This window comes from Mastigoproctus giganteus, chromosome 6 (genome assembly GCF_048544385.1).
Source record: "Mastigoproctus giganteus isolate SK-2022 chromosome 6, ASM4854438v1, whole genome shotgun sequence".
NCBI classification, from domain to species: domain Eukaryota; kingdom Metazoa; phylum Arthropoda; class Arachnida; order Uropygi; family Thelyphonidae; genus Mastigoproctus; species Mastigoproctus giganteus.
The window spans coordinates 132,993,103-133,017,055 of record NC_143580.1 but is presented as its reverse complement, the minus strand read 5'-3'; the positions used below and the strand labels follow the sequence as shown (position 1 = coordinate 133,017,055).

Sequence of the window (23,953 nt, the reverse complement as noted above, 5' to 3'; positions counted from 1 at the left end):
CACGCTATGCTCATGAATTTTAAGTGGTAGTCTCGATACAAAGATAGCCAATTAGTTTTTTTTTTTCTAATCGTTATTAAAATAAATACAACTTTCAAATTTATGGTCATTGAAGTCATCCTGTAAAGGAAAATAAAAATGAGGTTCCAGAATTGTTTTTGACAGGTGAGTAGACCATAAAGAGGAAGTGCCAGTTAAATGGCAGTAGTTTATTTTCCAACTTACCTTCCTAATCCTAGAAGTTAATGGCTTGAAAGTTACAAATGAACTGCTTTGGGATTTCTGCTGCAGTGCATTCCATGCAATATGGATTTTATTTTATTTATTTTATTCTGTGTATGGGTAATGGGAATTTACATCTATCTCCCAGACATTATTTTACCATTTTATCGTAATCATGTTCCTTCACCACCTCTGATGTCTACAGCTGCCAGAAACAAAATGTTTCTTTTATCATCTCAGTTCTACAACCATTCTTTTCTTATTCAATCTGCTATTGTTACTTTAAATCCCTTTAAATCTACCTGGATTATGACGGACGGTAGATTAGTCCTTTCTTTCATATATTCCCTTCACAGAATTAAGCTTAGGCTGAGAAAAACAAGATAAATATGACATTTGTCTTACTTTCATCACTGTGTGTTTGTGTGGTTTAATAGAAAAGGCTCAAAAAACAAGATATTATCTTATACAATTTATTGCCAGAATGATCATCCTTACAAATAGCCATCCACAAGATGGCGCCAAGTGTTCACATGAATGATAAAATTTAATACATAGGATCTAACAAACAAAAAAAGTGCTTTATATTCTGGTTTTGGCGGAGGAACTATGATATTGGAAAAAGTTATTTGACACAGCTTTGGATTGGCACAAAATTACTGACCCAAATGCGCTTTTTAGGCTAAAAACCAGCAATTGGTTAAAAGAAAGCGCTGATAAAAAAAAAGGGGGGGGGAGGGGAATGTTGATAACAAATGGTATTCTCAATGTTGAAAAATGTTTCGGGTCACGTTCATTACACAACATTCAGTGCGAAGAAATGAGTTTTGCTTATTGCTTGATATTTCCTAATTATAACACAAAAGCTTAATGCTTAAATAAAACAGAAGGTTGCTTCCGTACTATATTAAAATATTATGATACAAAAATGGAACGATTAAATCAATGAGCAGTATGACTTATTCGACCATGTTCCTTGGTTTTTTTTGTTTTTTTTTTCCAAGCTAAGCTTGCACTTCCTTCAGCCATTTCAGGAAAGATAAACAGCAGTTTGGCATAAGTTAGAAATGCCGAGGATGTCCATCCAAAAACACCTTATATAATTTCACTTCAAACCTTTTAGTCTCTAACTATACGGTCTGTTATTCGAAACAATAGTTCACCGGGCAGGTTTGCGCATGATCTGCATAATTTTCTGCTCATGCGCAATTCTCTTTACAACTCTACCCAGTTGACATCTATTTGCATTACATTCTCACTTTAGCAGCTACCGTGTCTACTTTACAACAAACTATAGCGATCCTGAAACGGTTGAACACCAATGCAATCGCAAAGATTTCAACAACTCTGTACACCGTTAAACGGGCACCATTTTGGCTGGCTTTGTTTTTTTATTTTCTTTTACTTTTTAAGCTACGTGATGGACGGATGCTCGTAAATTACCTCCTCATGACTATATAAAATTTTGATTGAAACAAGCGTACATTTCTTCAACTTATGAGCTTGACAATTAGTCGCTTCTTAATCTCAATGCGTGGGCATTGTAATTTTCTAAAAATATATCGAAACAACAGTGTAAAACAGTATATAGAACTCCATATCTTGTAACATACACAGTCAGTATCTGACGTGAATTATTTACATCACTTTCATAAATCTGAAACAAACAAAAAAACCCATAAAATTCTGTAAATAGTTTACTTCCGTAGTGGGAAAACATTTTCATTGAGCTATTATACCACATATTTGGTTATCGATTATCTGTGTATAATAAACATTCCACAGTAATCGTATTCACTGATATCTAATGACATTCTAAATACCAGAAATACAAGGCTAAAATTGTACAGAATCATCATATACTTGAACGTGAAATACATTTAATTATAAAACTCACTTGCATTTCAAAAGTCACCGTCAGTTGTATGTTTATAAAAATAATTAACACCATCTTTGAGATGTTTCTGCAAAATACCGGGATGGACTATTTAAAAACAGACATCAAATTCATATGAAAACATGAGCTTGTAGACTCCTAAACAATTTTCATCAATTCAAGAGCAACTTACATACAAAGACAGGATTTATAAAATATAAAAATAATTCCTAATTTGGTGATATTATCCAACACGCATATGCACAGAGTCTTGCATCACGCTCCCTGGTGGTACGATTCAGCACCAGTTTGTTTTAAACGTAATACAGTATTTGAAAATATGCTTACTGGAATTAAGTCTTTGGGGGCGGGTGAAATATTTTGCGTATTAAAAAAAATCATTCACAACTGGTCAGATGTAGGTTTTTTCTATTCTGAGCACTTCTTAAAAAATAAACTTGACTCAGTTCAGCAATCGTTTCTGTGCAGCACCAGCGAAATACAAAATACAGGTGTTGAGAAGTCTATACAATATTTATACAAAGATTCGACCGGGTGTAGACACATTTTTTCAGGAGACAAATGGAACTGTATTTCACTTATTAAATGTCTTCGAGAACAAACATATCGCAGAGGAATCAAGAATGAGTTCTTAGTTGAGACGAAGTCACCGTTTTGGAATGTACCTTATACCGTCGGTTCGTCACTCAGCTGCATGCTCTCGCCATCAGATTCCAAGATTAATTCGAAGCCTTCCTCCATCAAACCGCAAGAATCGTCGCCCAGCTCCAGGCTGGACTCCAGCGATTCCAAAGAATGAATTGAGTCCACTTCCGATCCGCGCTCAATGCCTTCTTCGAAGTCATCGTCGTCTGCTTGTCGCAGTATTTGCGTAAGTGCTGCGATGTAGTTCACTGCAAGCCGTAGCGTGGTGATCTTGGTGAGTTTTGTGTTGTCGTTGCCGGTTTTGTCTGGAAAATTAGGCACTACGCGACGCAGCTGTTCGAAAGCGTGGTTGATTTCCTGCATTCGACCCCTCTCCCGTGCATTGGCTGTCTTCCGTCTGTATTTGCTTAGTGGCGGAGGTTTCTGCTTGGGTTTCGGTTCGCGCTTGGTGTACCGTCTCCTCTCGGTTTCGACTCTGTTCTGAATGGAGCGTGGTCGAAGGTTATATTCTAAAGGCGAATCTTTTTTGCCTTCACTTTCGGAACTGTCCCCAGTATTCACTTCGCCACTGTTTCCAGGCGTTACTGAATCCAATTTTTCAACATTACTAGAAGTGGTCGGTTGGGATGCAGAGCAACCGAAAACTGAATCCAACGACGAAGAGTCAACCGGACTGTACACAGCTTCTGTAATGGTCGGCAGGGCATTACAGTGATCCAAACCTAGGAGGGCGTTGAGCGTTGCGCTGTCAATTTCCATGATGCCACCGAAAAGAAAAACTTCCCGCTGTTTAAAGACGTTTCACTTGCACTGCCCCTTGAGATTCTTTGTTTATCATTATACAACTTTGACTCAGTTTTTTTCTAAATAGAAAATGTATGCGTGTGTGTATGTGTGACCTGCTAATCGCTATAAAAACTACTCCTGCAACGTTTTAGAAGCAGATCAAAGCTCCCGATATGAATCAATTGAGGTGTTTTAACACCTCAAGTAGGGTGGCGCCTAGAGCTCTAGGTTGACAGCAAATCTGGGTGAAGTCCCCTGCAGCTACGGTCTTGTTCCGTCCCGGCTGTTGACCTGCCACCTCAGCACCCACAGCCTGCAAGAGAGAGAGAGAAAGAAAAACATTAATATCAGTCAAGTGGAATGTACAGTGTAACAGCAGGAAGGTGATGGCATGTGCCTCGTGAAAAGGATGAGGTTAATGACTGCAAGGGGTGGTCATCACTCTTTCCTACCTACAATAAAACCCCATATATCCTAGGGAGAGAGACAGTGTGGCGAGACCACATTCTTTATAACTAAACGTAGCAAAAAATGGCCCACTAACTGTACCTGGTGGGACTTAATTAGCTCGTGATAAAGCTTGTAACACATCACACAGGTTGCTGTCAGACGTTATTTATTTCTCCGCACCAAAGTACCACCAGAAAGAGGAAGGGGGAAAAAATGCTAATACGGAAGTCCTAGGCTGTGAGTGACACAAAATATACCTGAATGATCTGACAGGTCATGCTAGCAAATGGCCTGATCTTAATTCTCAGATGCCTTTGTTCCGGTTCTTAACTAGGCTTGCTAAACACTTAAGACCTTAATTAAGGCATCCCCTTACTCAGTTTATATTAGTTATAAAATCTACGACCCGCCAAGTATATTGAGAGTAAAACTTGGTCATGTAATGGCAGCCCCTTATATCATAGACACAGAAAAGGACAACCAAGACTGATTTTGGTGTTTGTTTTCACTGCGTGTTTTTTCGAACTTTTACTAACTAAAACCTTACAGTGACACTTTCCTATTTTCTGCTTCTTTTTCGAGTATGTTTTTTTTCATATCGAGTAGCATGAAGTTCTGTTTAAGATCTATTAACATTTGTCCTTCATGGAGTTCATGTGTTTGCAAATGAAGAAATTATTTCCAGGGCCAGTAAAAAGATAATTTTTCCAAATATTAACACTAGTGAATATTTTCCGTTTAAGCACATGCATTCACCTGATTTCTGCCACCTTTTTTTATTTATAAAAATTATTAATTATTAATCCAGTTTTGCTAATGACGAAGCCCATCAAAAGCCGTTTTTGGGAGAAGTATAATTTCAAGGAAGGTAGAAGAAAAGCCTAATTTCCAGAACTGTAACATAATTATACAATCAAAGTCTACTTTAAGTTTCAAAAATTTAAATTATTCTATAAAGGTTCAGTAGTTTTTGTCCATCTATATTAAAGATGTTTTATGTGAACATCTATTTATGCATTTTACTCTTTTCCAAGTGAGAGTTACTTAAAAACCAGCCCTATAAACAACTTTTAATCTATGACTTAACAATAAAGCATAGGACTATTAAGAGCCCTACTGTTGCCGATTTAAAAAAAAAAAAAAAAAAGGAATTTGTCCATTCACTGTTGGACATGCATCTAGTGGATTAAAATGTTAAGTAAATTTATAAATCTTTAATAGTTAACAACTTGTACTGAGGCTCTTGATAACCGTATTCTTTATTAACTTTTAAAATTCCATATACACCAAGAAATGTTTTATATCAGTTGAAGTAATCTGAAATGTGATACTATAAGGCTGAATTAAGTAAGGATTTTTCAACCCAGAAGTTGGTTTGAAAATCGTTCTCTACTTCAAAGTAAAAGGATATTTTATTTTATTTAGGATATTTTATCCTTTGAAAAAAAATCATACCTTGAAAAAAGGTATGACTAATAATTATCATGATTTTCAGGTATGACACCTTGAATACCTTTCAAGGTCATACCTTGAAAATCATGATAATTTTGATGGTAAATGTTCTAAAGAAATAATCATTGTCGTTACAGAAGTATATGCTATTTAATCGGATTCTACCAGTACTAATATTACACGCATAACATTAGATTTACATAGTTTCCCTCTCATCTGCAGGAAAACTCAACGCCATCAATGATTGCACACCACTCTGACCTAGTTCTGCCCCATCTTACTCTCTTCATTTAAGCCTTTCACTAATGATTAGAAGAAAAGTAAAAAAGGATGCATCAGTAAACATGTATGCGCGCGTGAATAGAAATGAGATCATCAGCTAGCAGCCTTCTCAAGTACACGGCCATAGTGGAGCTGCATGGACCTACATTCAACGGAGACTCTGGATGTCCGGAAGCTCTTAACACTAGCCAGACTAGTGAATTCTTTTATTAGCATATTTCCAACAGTGTTTAATGGGTAAAATATGCACCGGAGATAGAATAATAACAGCACACCCTAATTAGGGCTAAGATATACAATTTCCTCAAGTAGACGTATCTGTAACCGCTGACAAGCTAACAAACCGAATGCCAAGTAATGAGGGGCTTCGGTGTTATTTTCACTTACAGAAACGAAAAAATGAAATAATTAATCTTGCATTTTGGTCACTAATTATTTCCAAAGTGTAAGATAAATTTCTAGGGATGTTTTATGCGTTAGTTATTTTTGAACTTCGTAAGATTTAATGACGGTTAAAAGTATAATTAGAGAAACAGAACACGAATGATTAGATGCTGTTAGTGGTGTCTCTGGACAGTCAAGATTTAGTGTTCGAGCCGAAAATATCATCCTTTATCTGAAATAAACTACCTATTTAACTCATCCTTGCGAACCACCGATTGCTGAAGAAAGTTCCACGCATATCTTGCTCGGGTAATTATAACATGAATAACATTCAATTAAATAATTATCTACAGTAAAATTAATCAGTTCTTGAAGTATCAAGGGAGTATATCGTAAAGTGGACTACATCTAAATATTTGGCTCCAGCGAAGGTGATCATACATGTCTTTTGGGGTACCTGACATAAGAGGCATTATACTTCGGAAGTATAAAGACCATTAAGGAGAACGGGCGGAGAATCAATACAATAACCTGTGAATAACAAGAAGCAGTGCATAGAACCATGAACGCCCAAAGGGATGAACACCAAACATCTGCATAACGAATTGTAGTTACGCCAATACAAGACTTGAACAGCAATAACGCCTAAATTCTCTTTTCGTGTTCTCTCTTAGGGTCATGGGCTTTGTTGTAGACAGATAGACTGTTGTCTAGGATAATCTAAGGCTGTGAATACTTGAAATGTTATGTGACATTTCCTGCGCTGTCGGAAATGTGTCACGCTGTGTCACGGTAGTTCCAGATCGCCTACAAACAATACAAATGGGTTGTAGATTCCTACAGACTTAAAGCTTAATACATAATTATAAATTTAATTATTTACATTATTAGTTTTATCACATTTTCTGACACTCACTGCTTTAAAATTCACACGCAATTAAAGATGTTTAATTTTTCTCTCTGACACTAATTGCTTTGTTAAGACCAACCTGAAATAAACATCTTTAGGATCGGGAAACCAAACTGTAGAGAAATGCCCACACGATATAATTATTTATTAAATTATTAATATTACAAAACATACTCTCATATATTTAATTGTTTTTCTTTTCTTATTTTTCAGATAAGAGAAAATGGCCCATAGACTCCCACAAGCTAATGAATAACCGGAAATCTTAAATGCCTGAAGAACGATGCTCAGATGAAAACTGTGAATTGAAAGTTAAATGGAAAGGGGAAATTCATCGTTTCCAGGCTAACAAAATACACAATTTCTAGAAGCTGCTACAAGAATTTTGGAATGTGAGGACTCGATGTTCCAGAGCCTACTTCGACTAACAGAGCTCAGATGGAAGCTAGTTTTATGGTCCTTAGCCAATTCTGACTGTCCATTTGAAAGGATTTGTTTTTATTAGCCAACTGTATTATAATTAGACGTTTTGTAGTCAAATAAAGTGTAAACGGCCTTATCTTCATCTGATTTTACTGTTGAAATAATAAAGTATGGTCAAACTTTATTAAGGACACTTTCATTAATCCCCCTACTCCAAAAATGCAGTTCATAGAAACTAATGTCATCAAAAACCAATATAACATATAACTTAACGCATTATTGTGTTGAGCTTTCATATTACTGGCTGTGGTTCAATTTCCATGGTGTCGTTTGAACAAATAATTTAATTACTAGCCTCTAGCTGCGACATTTTGTATACCTATCTAGATATTCATTATGCAATAAAGATTGGTAATTAATACATCTTTGCTCACTGGATGGAATTGCCCAATATTTACCTGGTCAACTCATTCCAGCACCCAAATATTCATTTTAACAAACGAATTCAGTCATAAAAGAAATTCTCTTAAATCTTCAAAAAAAAAAAATGGTTCAAAGGTAAAAGCTTATTATAAAAAGTAATAGTCAAACCTGAAACTAAAAAATACGGAGTAGATTTTTTGAAGCATTGATAGTTAACTTCACATCATTAGCATTTGATGAGTTGCATCAAATACTCAATTTTAATATGGCATTACCAATTTCTTAAAATCTATGCGATTTGGACTATCAAAACAATGCAAAAAACGTTTCCAAATAAAAATATCTAGATTAAAGTTCAATCATGATATTCTGAGGGTTTCCAGTGCGAGGCTGCGTCTACAATGATCCAGAAATAAACTGCGTGTTATAAAATTGGTCAGTCCCACTACAAAGAGTATTCCCCTTTGAGGAACATTGCTATCGAATAGGAGTTATTTGTTGTTACAGGGCTGTAGGAACATCAGCCGCTTGGTCTACATTGAACCGTATATATTATGTTTGTAAATTGTGTGTTCTGTCTGTGGTCGATTTGCCACTTTGGGACAAAAAAACCATGCTGCCCTTGCCTGAGACTAACTCAGCTAGTGTGAAAAGGCCCATAAAAATTACTCGCCTCGTTGATGGGATTTGAACTCAGGTGCTTTCCACCGGGTGTGGTGATAATACCAACTGTGCTACCGCGTTAATATCGAATAGGTTGATCTCCATATGTAATAGACAGCGGTCGCCACTGTCCACCAGGTAATTCTGGCTCTTAGTTTATTATTATTATTAAATTTATTAATATTAAGGTGGCAAAGCCTGAATCTAGAGGAATTTAAAAATAGATACCAATTTTTTTAAGGTGGATTTAAACACAGGAGTTGGAACTAATAGGACTGTACTACCATATATCGACTGAGAGTTGAGAAAGCTTGTTGATTTTGGACTAGACTTTTGTAGATGGTAATTTTCAGAAAATACATAATAGAAGAACAGTTGAAAAGAAATTAATAAATTAGTTCGATGGGTTTCGAGTTTACAGGAAGAGGTATAATTACAGATGGCAATTAAGAAGAATACTGTCCATTCAAATAGCTGTAGAAAACGAAAGTAGCAGAAGCTGAACGTCTGTGTGCTAGACAGTGGATAGAGTTTGTAAGAGACGTCTCATTAATTAACTTGTTCCCTCTTTTGCATGACTATATGAATTTGAGAGAGGTTTAGGGATATACGTCCCGTTCCCCCCCCCTAGTTGTGAGAATATCATTCTATGGTATGGTGGATTTTATAGAGTCAATAGAGCAATTTAGAAAATATCAGAAACGCCGATAATTGTGATACGAGTATGCTTATGGAAGATAAACTGAAAGATGGTGTAGTGATCTTCTCTAGACATCTGAGTCTTATCAAAGATGTGCATGAGAGCAACAGATTCATTTTCGCGAGAAATGCTCTTGCGAGTTGCACAGTGGTTATAATCACCGTCTTCCCACAACAGCTGGAAAAAGGCCTAATTTCGAATCCTGTCAATAACGCGAGGAATTTCGATGGACCTTTTTTTTTTTAACAATATGGTTAAATTAGCCTGTCTCGGGAGGAGGTTGGATAGTTTTTCCTTCTGGAAAGTCAGGTCTCTCGTCGAGCAGAGAGATAAAAGAATACATAAAATTATAGACACGATATACTAATGTCTCATAACCTTAGTTGTTTTGGCCCTGAAGACACGCATAACGTCTTTGAGAGAAATAACACAGGACTCAGTTTTAGAATTAATTTAATTAAACATACTTTCCCTCACCGCTGTTTCCAAGGAGCAAGTGGTTGTGGGTATTCGAGAGCATCGAGGCTCTTTATGGAACGCTATGTATTACAGTCAGCAAAACTATGGTTAGGATTTCCACTTAGTGAACAGGTCATTAATCTAAAGGAGAAAAGAGGGATGAAGAACAGAACTTTGAAGAACTCCAGCAGTAGTTCTTCAAAGTTCTGTTCTTCATCCCTCTTTTCTCCTTTAGATTAATGAGAAACAGACAGAGAGCAATCTATACATGCACCGAACGCATATGGAGAACTGGTTACTAAAATTCAAAGATCAGAAGGTAGGCATTCTAGAAGCTTGCTTAGAATTATTTTGGAAAGCGCTGTAATGTGGCAGTAATTCAAAGAGGGAGACTTGATCACCCTTTTTAGGAATTGGCTGGATATGAGCAAGTTTTTGCAGACGAAAACCACCAGTACAATAAGAAAGTGTAAAATATCATATAAAACAGTGGCTAACTCTGAAACACAGGTTTTAAGAACCTGGAGAAATACCAAAAGGATCGCAGGTTTATTAGCATCAAGATTGTTCAGAATTTTTCTAATATCATTCTGTTTTAAAATCAGGGGAGTTATTCACTGGAATACTTTCGGAATGGTAGGGAAAGGATTTAACTTAATTATTGATGCAAGAATTAGACGAACAGTATGATTCTAGTAAATGTAAGATTCTAGTGATTTTTGATGAGGATGCAAAAGAACCGTCAGGAAATAAGAGAAGATAAAATATATACAGTGTCAAATAAAGGAAATATAAGCAAAGGACAGTGACCACAGGACGGATCCAAATATCTGGATGACTCAAAAATTCAAGAAAGAGCAAATATAACAAGGACAGTTAAATACTAAAATCATTTTGTAGTTTCAGCTCACTCCTTAAATTAGCAGTTAAACTGACATCATGAATAAATTAGGAGCTGTTTAGAATGGGTACTAAGACCAGAAGCGCCAATGCACTGTCTGTAAATTGCGTGTATTCTGTGGCCAACTTATTTTCGAAATGAAAAATCCGTTGCCAGGAGAGGGACCAAGAAAAATTTCTATTGAGACTTGACTCTGTCACGATGTGAAAGTCCATAAATTAATTCTGTGCAAACTGTTTTCGAACCAAAGTTATTATTTTCTCTTGGCGTGGAGTATTCACTCTGCTAGCCGAGAAGGCTCACAAATCAATAAACCATCGTTATTCCTCTGTATCAATTTCAGGAATTACGTGTGAAGCCAGATAAGCAAAGGCAATTCGTACAAGAATACAATTTTTTTTCTTCCTGAAATGATTTATCATTAGCGAAAATCAAAGTCTCTCAGTGGTGAGTTTCCCAGTGATTCACAAGCAATATGCCCTTGACAAGGTTGGTATCGAAGGTGCAGTTTTTAATTTTCCTTTACAGCAATCAATTCTGGTCATAAAGTAGCCATGATTATATCTTCTCCTTCTTCTCCCTACAAGGAACACACATCAGAGAATCTCAAATTCTATGTAGCCTTAAGAAACCTGCCAGAGATCGGTTAACGTGCGAAATGAGTTTCATTTTTGTGAATATAGTTTTAAGTTTAATGAAATGATATTTAATTCTAGTTAATGCTATTTTAAGCTTTTTTAAGGTTTGATAAAATTCGTGTGGTAGTTATCATATGAATGCCTATCATATATCATATGAATGCCAAAGAAATATATTTTTAATTTGAAGATTATTAGACAGTAAGACTGTAGAACAGCGCGTATCAAACACTTTTCTTGATCATTTCTCTATTTCATTACCATTCAGCTTCCAAACATGGCGGTTTCTTGCTTTCAACTAGTAAGAAGTCTTCTGTCCTACTTTAAAATAATTGTAAGTCTACAACCAAGGTCCTAATCTTCAACTAGTCAAACAACCACGAGTGAAGCATTTCAAAGCAATCGTGGGCCATTGAACATCTTATAGGACATCAAAAACAAATACCATTAGAGTACATTATAGTACTCCAATGGAATTTTTTTTAAAGCAGAACAAAATATGGATTTACAGAGAAACGTGGCAAAACATTAATATTTAGATTGTGTTTGTTAGAAAGCTTGGAGTTGCAATATAATAATATAAGCATGCTAAAAAACTATATTAACTTCATTAAGTGGCATAAGCGTGTTTTTTCTTATAGTATTAGTCAAATATAAAACAGAAAACTCTTCCAAAACTGCATATCCAATGGCCATGATGCAGTGAACCGAATCTGCATAGATAATGAGTAACTGTGTTGCCAGTAAGGCCTACAGAACCGCCACTTTTCAGAAATGTTATTCCAGGGACTGGATGCCTTCCCAGGAATAACAACTTGATACGTGTTTGACACTCACCATCTAATTAACTTGTCATCGAACTTGCTTTCACACCACATTATTGTCTATGTTCCACTCTGCTATGTACGTCTTATTCAAATATGATTACTTTTTTTTAAGTTTCCCCGTTAACATATACTGCATTATCGGAGCGAAGTTGCACACTTCAAGATGAGTACAATAAATAAATAAAAAAATAAACACAACAGGTAGTTCATAAAATTCCCAAATAGGTGCAGAAAGTATAAAAACACGCCAAGATCTCGACAAGCGTAGATTTATTGATTGTAGGTATGTGAAGATGCCCACAACCAATAAATCTACGACCTTCAAGGTTAGAACATACCTGAAGATTACTCAGGATATAGGATATACTGAGACCGACTAACTCGGCCACGTTGTGAAAAAAAAGCTCAAAAATTCCTCGCGTCATTGACGTGATTCGAACTCAGGTCTTTTCCACCATGTGTGGTGAGGAGGGTGATTAAATCAACTTTTCTACCCACGAGGATGTTACAACCAACAGTTATGCTTAGAGTAATTACAGGACTTGCAGCGAAGAATAACATGGTCCTTGTCTATTCTTGAGATAATTTTTTTCTGTGGTTTCCTCTTGTTTCCAAACTAATCTTTTGCACTCAGAGCGCCGAGATTTCCTGACATTTGATCAAAAGAGTCAGGAAAAACCACACACCTTACTTAGGGAGATCATAAGGACTCTGAAATGTATCCACGTCGAAAGAATAAGTAATTGCCAATAGACTACTTAGGGTAAGGGGGGCAGAACATCATGGAATACTCAGTAAATGACAACATTTTAATGCTATCCGGGTACTTTTTGATTGCGCCTCTAATATGCAGCCCTCATTATAAACTATGCAGTACCTATGCCGAGTTTAAACTTCTTACATGAAATGTCTAGCTAGCCGAAGACCAGCTGTCTATTAAGGAATATAACAAGGGATTGCACAAGAACCTGCTACATAAACCTAAATAAGACCTTGCCTGAAGTCTCACAAAATTTTACAACGATTAATTTTAATAAGTAATGCTTTTTTAAACTGAAACATTCATCTATCTGAGTCTCCTTTGTAAATTCTCATTTGCGAACTTAATTACAGTATATCAGAATTTCATACAGTATTCAAAACCTGGTGATGTAGCGAACCACCTGTCGATCTGTACATACGTAAACCAAATAGTTTGAAAATCTGGATTCCAAAGGAGCGCTACAACAGGTAGTGAAATCTCGGACATAAGGGAGGGGAAGAAACGAGATAAATATTCGTATGGTTCAGCGAATCGAGCTCCTAAAAATTAAGCATAATCTTCACGTCAAACGCATGAAAGTATCACATAAGCATCTTACCCATAAACTTTATAAATTATAAAATGGAGTTATTGTGACTCAAGAGAATGCTTCCTTGAACATTAAACTATTGGAAAAAAGCATATAAAAGCGCTTAATGTTCACACAACTCTGGTTCTTCTTTGGATAAAAATTCAAAGGTGCATTAAAATATAAAACAGGTTGGATAAGGAGGATAATAAGCAAAAATTAAAATTTACAAGGCTAATATGAAGATGAGGAGGAAATTAGAAAATAAAACTGAAATTACATTTTAAAATAATGTAAAAAATAGTGTAGAAGAAACAGAACAAAAAGGAGGAGGGAAGGTATTAAAAATATTTAAACTCTTCCCCAAATTCCTTCCCATTTGCTCAAAAAATTTCTTAAAAAATCAGCAAAAACTAAATTTCAATAAAAGAACTCCATAAATATCTGAGTAACACATATAGGATACCGCAAGAGTTAATTAAATTTTCACATAATACTATATTGAAACGAAAAAGATGAAAAATGTATAATTCATTTTCTATTAAACGAATTGAAATAAAGTTGCTGAAACCTAATTGAAATTATGCTGCTGAAATATTAGAATACTATAAAATAATATTGTTGACATTTTGTAATATTAAAATATTAACTTTATCACTTCTACAACAGAAGTTCGGCTATAGAACTTGGATGAAATTAAAAGTCGGTTCAACTCTGGCGAGATACTGCTGTTGCAGTTTTTGACATTACACTGCGTGTCTGGTGAGCAATGGATCTTGCGGAAGGAGCCGAATTTGGCTTGGGTGGATAAAATGGCTTAAAAAACATTTAATATTCAACTTCTGCTGATTACGTTTTTCAGAGGAGTCTGCGTTTGAACAAACCATAGAGTTTTGGTTTCTTGCAAAATGGAATTGATCACCGAAAACCAGATGGAGTGGGTAACCACTGTTCAGAGGCATAGCGGCAGTTTTTTAAGTTCAAAAGTTCTCGATTAAGGGTGCTGCATAATAAGCACCCTTCCCATGTGAGACTTTATGGCACTCGCATGATGAGAGTGGTTTGAAGGGAGGTTAAGGCAGTTCTCCATGTGCTCTTCAGCTTTTACGGGGTTAACTTCCAAAAGAATCTGGCAGCATAGTGATCAATCCATCCAAGAGCAAGAGCTAGTGGTTCACCTCTTTTTTCTCTTTTAAATTTAGCGGACAAACGTACACTATTGATGTAATCCAGGAAGGAGTGAAGATGTTTCCAACTCTCCCTCCCGGGTGAGTTCAAATTATCATCAAGCTCTCTTTATAATATTTAGTTTGCCTGAAGATCTCTCTGACCAACTTCTAAGAAATTTATTTTCTTGTATTTCCACAATGTGAACTCTTTCATCCAAAGAAAAATCTAATTTGTGAAAGTAGATTAAAAATCTTTATTTTAAATTAAATGATTCTAAGTATTTGTTCTCTGAGTGGAGTAATTTGTTGTTGTTATACCATATTTATTTAAAAAATAAAAATTCTTGCTTCACGTTTCTGCAGTTGAGTTGGCTGGACATTCCCTTAAGGCATACCTTCTCCATTGTGCTTCACCTGTGACAGGAACTTTCGCGTGGCATCCCGTCACTTGTGGCACAGACATTATATGACAACTCTTTCCCTTTTAAGAGATTTAATCTTTACTGCAGAGTAGATCTATGAGTTTGAATTTGTGACGTCACTACCTGCTGTTGCATTCATTCTTTAATTTAGTTTTCAAAACAAAGTTAAAGAATGAATTACTCCATGGTAGATTCCTCCATAAGATTCCTAACGTGTTCAGTGTTAATAAAATTTCGTTAAACATGGTGCCTAATATGCAAATATCATAATCGATTAGTCTACCTCCACTTAAATATCATATAAAACCCATATCAAAAAAGGCCTTCTCTTTAACCATACTTAACTTCGAAAGATATGTTTTAAACTACCGAAATCAAATCATAAGGCTGTCTCATAGCGCACACCTTAAATTGCAGATAATGAATGGCTAAACTACCCATTTCCACAGAGGGAAATTTTACATGTACTACAGTTAGCAGAACGTTTTCAGAGATTGGGAAGGAGGTGGTCTTCCTAGCTAATTGCCAAAATGTGTCGGGCAATGGGAGAACTCAGGGAAAGTAAGAGCACCCCTTTCTTAATGAAGCAAGCAATAAATCACATCATCATTTGAAATTTAAGATCGTCAAGTAATAGCACGATTCACCTGCCTTCAATACACCGTTCAAACTGGAAACATTTTGTTCTCTAGAAGTAAAATTATACTGTTATTGATCCTGGCGTGACTCAGTATTTAAAATCCAATATAACGCTGTTCATATTTACAATGTGATTACTATAAAAGTATTTTAATGAAAATATAAGGTAATTTTCTGTACAGCTACAAAATGGCTAACTCCAAGAAGTCGGGAACACATTTATCTTTCAGTGAACTCGCCTCTTACCTTTATACACAATCATTAAAGCGATTGGAGAGTTATTATTCCATCCGAGAAGAAATTTCTTTGAACTACCGTATCATTGTATCTACCTTTCCACAAAGTCCATCTTTAAATGGCTAAGAAAATCAAGATACAATACCAATGTCCCAAATTTTGACTCCTGGATTCTGTACGCATGCAAGTGTTGCTATTTAAATCCTGTTGGAAAGATTTATCCTACAACACCAGAGCAGAATACCACTCCTGATTTTCTTCACAGTTCTCAACCTGGAAATGCACTTTTATAGAACTATACCAGTCAAAAAACAAAGTATTATCTTCCCAATTTTGACGTACGAAAAATGTAATTTGAAATTGGTTGCACTAATACTGGAAGTCAAAAACAAATCCGGGAAGAAACAAGACGGTCCCACGTCCGAGACCAGTTAACTCTGCCACAAGTAAAACTTAATTCGGAAATAAAGCCGGTTTTTTTCGGTCTTTATTTCCAAATTAACACATTCAGATAGTACGTGTACGAACGTCAACTGATCACAAGTGTTGTTCGAATACTCCCAAAGACTCCGCCTTGTATTCAACCTCGACGTGCGCTAATCACAGATATCCAAGCAATGCCAGGATGAAAACGTAGTGGAACATGACTCATATCCGTAAAGCACTACATACTCTAAAGGGTGCTAATGGAGATTTACGTAACCCATAATTTAAATCACAAATATATGTCCCCAAAATTTTCTAGTACATGACGTAGTAAGTCCACGCGACCTATATTAGTTGTCACATGGTGATAAAGGTGTAAATAATAAAATATGAACAACTTTTCACAAGTAAATAACAAGACAGAATATCTAACGTTAAAATTGCGCATAAAAAAGGGGCTCGAATTCTAAAACCATGATTGGATTGCATTTCAAAATAGGGAAGATCTGCTTATGTTAGAAAAATTTTTCAAATCACAACAGTGATCTTAAGGTTATCAATATATGATTCATGAAGTAGAAATGGATTTAAACCTTAGAAACTGAAGGCCCTAACTACATTAATTAAAATTTAAAAATCGCCTTTAACGCCATTTATAATAAAATCTTTAGCAATCAATTACAATCTTAAAAAAAACGAAGCTAGTTAGTAATATGCGTGAAAAAACGTATAAAAAGTGTGATAGCTATCTAGTAACAAGAGAACTGACAATGTCCCCCCCCCTTTCATAAAGTACAGAAAATCTGCAACCAGGAATGTCAGGGATTCCTTGTTTGCTCAGTCGGCAAGATACATCACTCGATTGGAAAGGTGTGGGTTGTAGAGGTTGTGGTTTTTCCCCTGCGAGTTATTCCGGATTTTTTTTTAGAGAGCACAACGTGAACACGAGTTACTATTAAAAAAGCAAACAAACAAAAAAACGCTTAATGAGGATCCATGTATATATTGATCCAGTGGAACAGCCTGCTGCTACTTTTCATTAAACGTTTGATGGGAAGTTTTAATAAGCAAAGCAGGCTAGAATTTCATCTTCCAGTATATACAGTATCACTTCCTGGAAAGACCAACATTGTCGAAACTCCGAAAAACAACGCAGAACCACTACTTCAAATTCAACCTCATTCCAGCGAATTAAACGAAATCCATATTTGGAAATGCATTGTATTATGCATATGTCCTTTGGTTAGAATGACGCTTACAAGAAACAACAGAGTGAGCTTAGCTATTTTAGTTTCCAAACTGACTCTCCCACTTCATCCACCCCTCCACCCTCCTCAGAAAAATCAGGTTTTTCGTGTAGCTCAAAATTATGTCTTGAGTTCTTGTCTGATATTTACTCGAAACTCTTTCTGAAATGTGCTGTGACATCTGACCTCCGACTGAGCCATAAAGCCCCAAGGCACTTCAAACAGTGTAAAATAAAACATACCGAATCACTATTACGGTTTTCCTGGTGATGACTTTAAGACCAAAAGGCAAACAATCGACAGCAACCATCTCACCATCGTCTGGCCTCCACGGGAATCAGTCCGCGTGTCACCTGGAAGCAGGGACTCGTTGTTTATAGGAACCTAAAACGTCCATTAGACAATTTCGCAGTCTGCTCTGTAAAACACGACGCTGACCTTAACATCGACCAATTCTTCCGACCCATTGTAATAAGGTAAGACAGTGGGACTGCCTCCCGCCACGCTTCCAGGTGGCCTCATAAATCTCTCTTCTCCACACCCACAGAGAACCTTTACTTGTCTAATTCATTACGTTCGGGTAAGCAATCACTGCCTTCAGCTTATTGTTTCTGTGGGCGGTTAACCTACCTAAGCCAATAACATATTGGTCCCCGGAGTCTTTGATTTATTGGAAGCCGCACAAGCAACTGAGGGACCGTAACACGAGAAAGGGACTACTTTCTTTTCTACATAAACAAAAGGATTTAAAGTGGTTCGCCACAGTATTTTTTCGGGTTCCACTTAACTTTCTTGTCAATAACTTACTTCTTCACCATCCGCTTCGAGTGTAATATTTCTTGGGCGGAACCCGGGTGCGGCTTTTCGTGAGAACACCGTCGGCGTTTCACGCCGACATACAATACGCTTGCATAAATTTAATTCGTGTGTGGTCAATTGGATTCGAACACTTTTCGCACAGACATTTACACACCTCCTTCAAAAGGGGTTTCGGCTGTGACACCGCGCTCTGACAGCTAAGTGTGATGATAATGAAGATCGTGACACTTAACCTCCCCTTTGTTTCCAGTCTCCCCTACCTACTCAGTCACCGACTTGGAACTCCAATTCCGAATAATGGCCATTTACTACTACTACTCGAAGCTACTGGATTTCTGACAGGCAATCACTTAAACGTATTCGCTCGCCTCTTCCTTATAATTTTCTCAGATGCTTTCTGAGTGAGAGATTGTGAAGATATTAACGAGGCGGTCCTTTGGAAGTAGACACCGTGTCGCTTTTTTATTTTGTTATTCTTTTAAATGCAGAAAAAGTCACGACTGTGTTTTGTTTCCAAATGAAGTTCTGCGAATTTAGAAAATTTTGGTTTCGTCCTTTCATTAACAGGTAGCAGTCCATTCGCACGAACAAAGTTGGGATTCAGATGAAGTCTGATAAATGTACCAGAAAATGGGTTTAGATACGTGGCAAAATCCATATTTACAAGGGAAAATTCAGAAAGCAAGAAGTCCAAACAGAGCAGCTTGTTCGCACCATACTCCACAGCTCAGTGTAGTAAAGTAGTCCGTGGTTTTATTATGACTACCTAATCACTAGAAATACAGGTCTACAGATTAGTTTCCTCATTAATGTTATCCGTTTTCTTCTTTAAGTCTTTTAATTCGTTTACTATGACCCGAAAGCCTTCTAGTTTTACCATCAACACTCCTACCCATAATGCGCTCTGTCACAACAAACTGAACTTACCAGTTTTTTTGATCATGGAGCATTCGTTTCCAGATGCTCTTTTGTGGCATCTCCATCAAGGCTTAATTATCTCAATTTTTAATCCGAAATGCGTGCGTGTATCGCCAATAAAATATTCTTAATATGATTTTAACCTCATTGAGATGACAATCTGTCTTCCGTTATTAGAACAGAAATTCCAGCGGTTATCTCGACTGGTTTGGACCACAGGGAATTCTCCGAGCACGTGTGATATTCATTCACGTTAGTTCGGCGAGATGACAGTTGGCTCTTTGTTCGTTTTGGACACGCTTGATTAGTTTATGCCTTTGTCACCCCATGGACATGATGTACCGTGTTTCGGGACATGAATAAAATCCTCATGCATATGCTTATTCTCTTTGGGGTTAATATTTGAGGTAGTTTTTCTTTTATTTTATAGCAGATTAATTTTCTTAACTGAAGGTATGAAATGTAGGTCGCTGTTCTTTGTTTTTCCATGAAGTGTGGTGTTATCAATAGATTTTGATTTCTGACCGGATGCAGCTCAATTCTTTTAATTTGGTTTGCTGGTGCATCTTTGCTGATTGACGGTTTTCTCTTAGCTTCAGCATCATTCATGTATCGTGGCTTGTTTGGTAGTATTTAGAACTGTCCAACAACGATTTCTTACTCCTATATTCTCGAGCTGTGCTCATATTTTTGCTTTGAATATTTAGCTCCATTAATTTTATTTGCTTTTAATAACTCTTGAATATTTCTGCTCATAAGAGCGCAGAAAACGTCAAGAAATACAAATATTTCTACTTTATGATCCATTTAACGCATAAATTTCTCGAAAATGTGAAATTATTCGCTGCAATGCTTGAATATTGGAAGGGATATCTAAACTGAATTATGTGAATATACGTAGAAACTGCGAATGTCTTGTAAATACGCACGCGTCCAACCAGTTTCCTCTTTTTCTTTTTTTTAATGAATTGCAACAGAGTGCTCAAGCGCGACCATACATAAGTACACGTGCTTTGAGTGACCGTAGTTCAAACCCGCATGATTGCTAAATAAGATATTGTTTCTCGTATTCTCACGATGTTCTAAACTCCTCTGATTGTGTGGTCATCCCGGAGTATAACCAGGAAATTTATTTATTACGGGTTTAGTACTGATCCTTCTGGCGTGCTTATCTATCTTGGGTTTGTGTCGATTTTCTTTTCCATTCTTCAAATGCAAATATTTTACAGCTCCAAAAGGACATCGCATATGCGAAAAATAAATAGAGAGAACATTAAAAATCAACTTTTGTCTTAAGGGAACAACTTTAAATAATCTCTTCGTTTAAGGGGATCAAGGTAAGCCATCGAATTATGTCCTTAACCTGTATATACTCAAGGAGTGGCAGCCTCCGATAGGCAACTCCTTGTAGTCGTAGTTGGATTGATCACTCGTTATGCGCTCATCAACTAGATCGGGACCATGTATTTATAGAGTAGATATTACCTGCAGGTTTCAAAGAGCGATGCGTGGTACTAAAACCTCCATTCACAAGAATGTATGTCCTGTACTTAGTGCGATTATCGAATTCATATTTCATTCTGCAAATTTGAGATCAAATTAAAACAATTATAAATTGCTTGATAGATCGATCCAAAGCGGCTGCATGAAATCTTTCAATAGAAAGATGAAGGATTCGGATGATTTAAAAGATTCATATCATCTAAGGCCTCTAGATCTTCAAACACGCCATCTTTTACTTTAAGCACCATCTGCAGATAAAATTCAACAACGCGGTTCAGTGGCGCCATCTCTTGATAAAGTGACAATCTCGTTGGGTTGCATTAGAATGCCCAGATTGACACAAAGGTTAAAGTTTAAAATAAAATTTTAAAAAATACATTTAAAATGAGAATTAAATAGTCAAATAGTGGATTATGGATTCGGTTTTAATTCCATCAGCACCGGCGATTTAAATAAGGTTAAAAAAAAAAAAAAAAAAAAAAACTTTTCCTAAATAAGTCAATCGGTATGAACTGGTCTCCCCATTTTTTTATGCACCTTCTGCGTACAAATATATGCTCTTGTATAACCTCTATCGTATTTCATTAATTTATTTAGTAAAATAAACATTGTTTTGAATATTTTTATTTTTGTGTAAAATATTACCTCTTGCAGTCAATATCTTCGTGATATACAGTCCATAATATCGCTAAATTTGCCTTTTACTCCTTGATCCAAATTCAAGGAATAAAAATACCTTAATTCAGAAATCGCAGTTGGTTTTACAGCCAGTTTTCGGAAACTACAATTCACAATTAGATGCATTGCGCTATAATGGACAAAAACGCTCAAGGATGGGACGTAGTTGAAGTATTTTGGGAGGGCCATGAATTGGAGGATATCTGGGCCAAGGAAAAGGCAAGAAGGTGTTTTTTTAAATTTACATGAAATATTTCTCAAGTGTGGGAAGTCGTAAAAATTTTAAATTCCAGTGCTATTGTTTTGAAAGTTTCCTTTGCTTACTGTTCATTGAGTCAAGTTCTGGAGAACCCGCTGCTGCAATTCTACCGATGATAAAACGCATTTTCAGTGTTTTAAGTTAAATATGCTGGAACTGGTTAGTGTGGGAGGATGGAAATAAAGAATTTTAGTTTTCCAGTACGCTACCACGAAAAAACACAACCCATTATGAACCCTTTGGCCAGGAGAAACAAAAAAATAAACGCTGGTTGTCCTTAATTCAATGACAATGTCAGTGACAATGAATATGTAAACTTTTCTCGCCTATTCCGTATAAAGAATGAAATTTATTTTAAAGTTTTAATTTGTTTATTTTAGAATAAAATGAATCTGATAATCGTCTCAATACTTGTGATCTGAAAGAAAAATTAGATAACTGGAGTTCTTTCAAATAAATAAAGTCAATGGAGTTTACAGTGCAGTCAATTACATCGAACGTTATGTGCTGTTTGATGCTCTATTTATACAGCAAACATCGATTTTGTAGTCAGGTTTGTAACTTAAACATTATTAAAATGTAGGTGTTGTAGCAAATTAAATTACGAGCGATGTCATTTATTAAGAATTGTTTAATAACTTACAATAAAATTATATAACTTTCTCAATTATGGTCAGTGCTAAAGCTAAATAACTCTTATAATAATTCGTTTTATTTAATGGTATTTTTTATATCAATAGACGTTGCGACTAGAAGCTTAAATCTCTCTATGTGTAGGCCCTACCAGTCGACAAAATTACTTGAAATGTAAGAAATTCTGTAAGAAAAGTAAAATTGTTCTATAAACAATATGCAGAATAAATGTAAAAAATGAAAAAGAGGAAGAAATGAATCAAAATCTCATCTTGAAGCAAATAGACTAGATCTAAGAAATGCACACCGGTTTTTCAATAATTTAAACCTTAATTTAAGAAAGGAAAGCATCCAAAGTGTACTCGGGTACAATGCCACACTTAACAACTACAAATTGAGTGCACAGATTAAGTAGCAATCTTTAGAAACAATACTTTAATAATGGTCTCAGTTGAATCAAAAGCGCATAAATGAAAACATCGAATTTTGGTGCAGCAAAAAATTCCAATTTATTAAAGCCGACAACTTCAACTGCTTCACTTACCGCCAGTGCTATAAATAAGTCCGGATAATCCTCTCGTTCACGAAGTCTGGGGGAGGTCAAAACCTTTGTTTTGCGGAAGCACTGCCAACAGATGCTGCCAGGGAACAGGTTGTGGTGAGGTCCATAACCAAAAAATTTGCTGTTCCCGGAGGTCACAGATCGTAATCCTTCCACCGTCACCGGAGAAATTTCGTTCGTTCCGAACCGAACTGTCCTCACCCAGCACCCCACATGCCGCTGCGAACAGGTGCTACGGACTGCTGTGGATGCTGTGTGTGTGCACACGTGTTTTCGTGCGGAAAGAGAGAGGAAGAGAGAAAAAAAAATAAATAAAAAAAGGAAGCAGTTACTACACCGTGGCTTTACAGGAACACCGAACCAACTTGTCGCGCGCTCGGCCGCTACTCCTGAATCTGGCTACCTGCACTTCATCAATTCCGAATTTAAAGAGGTTCCTCCCGGACTTAGGCCAACCGGCACCATCGCTGCCGTCGACGTCACCAGATGGGTGGACCTAAATCTGCCTCCCGACCCGGTCGGAGGAGTAGTGGGAAACAGTGCTCTCTGGGTGCACGGCTGGCCGCCTTTGCTGACTCTCTCTCTTTCTCTCTCTCTCTGATCGCCGAAAGCAGCCCCGTGTCCTCGAGGTTACCTGTCGCCGCCGCCTCGCCTAGCGACCTAGGGGCAGCAGACAACACTCCATTACTCGCTCTTCAACACCACCCAGTGTACTGAAAACAGTCCGAACGCTGCGCGAGGGGGAAACGTGAGCTGACCACACTCTGACAGCGGTGACGGGAGGGGTTGGGGAACCAGTTGTGAACATCTCGTGACATTTTTCTCCACTGCGAGCGGAAAGAATTGAGAAGCTTAATTCTTTACAACGCCAGTCCTCATTTAATTAACTATTGTTTGTTTATATTGCGTAATTAATTTGCCAGGCCCTTCTTGAAGCAGGAAACATATGAGCAATACAAAAAAAGAATACAATTTTTATTGCGATTACAATAATTTCACTCTAATTAATCAAGCAGGAGCGCCATCTGGAAGCCTTTTTAGGAATTAA

General features: G+C 36.6%; 1 protein-coding gene across 1 annotated transcript; it reads right to left on the bottom strand.

Moving 5' to 3' along the window:
* Positions 1 to 710: 710 nt before the first annotated feature.
* Positions 711 to 23,536, bottom strand: LOC150084589 (uncharacterized). The gene is made up of 2 exons (XM_090376497.1): positions 22,888 to 23,536; positions 711 to 3,863 (listed from the first exon to the last, which is right to left on the bottom strand). Exon 2 carries the CDS (start codon positions 3,521 to 3,523, stop codon positions 2,786 to 2,788), a length of 738 nt encoding a protein of 245 aa, XP_090232623.1. The 5' UTR covers positions 3,524 to 3,863; positions 22,888 to 23,536; the 3' UTR covers positions 711 to 2,785.
* Positions 23,537 to 23,953: the final 417 nt, after the last annotated feature.

Excerpts from the sequence above, each read along its gene's own strand:
- LOC150084589 (XM_090376497.1), bottom strand. The coding sequence starts at position 3,523 with ATGGAAATTGACAGCGCAACGCTCAACGCCCTCCTAGGTTTGGATCAC.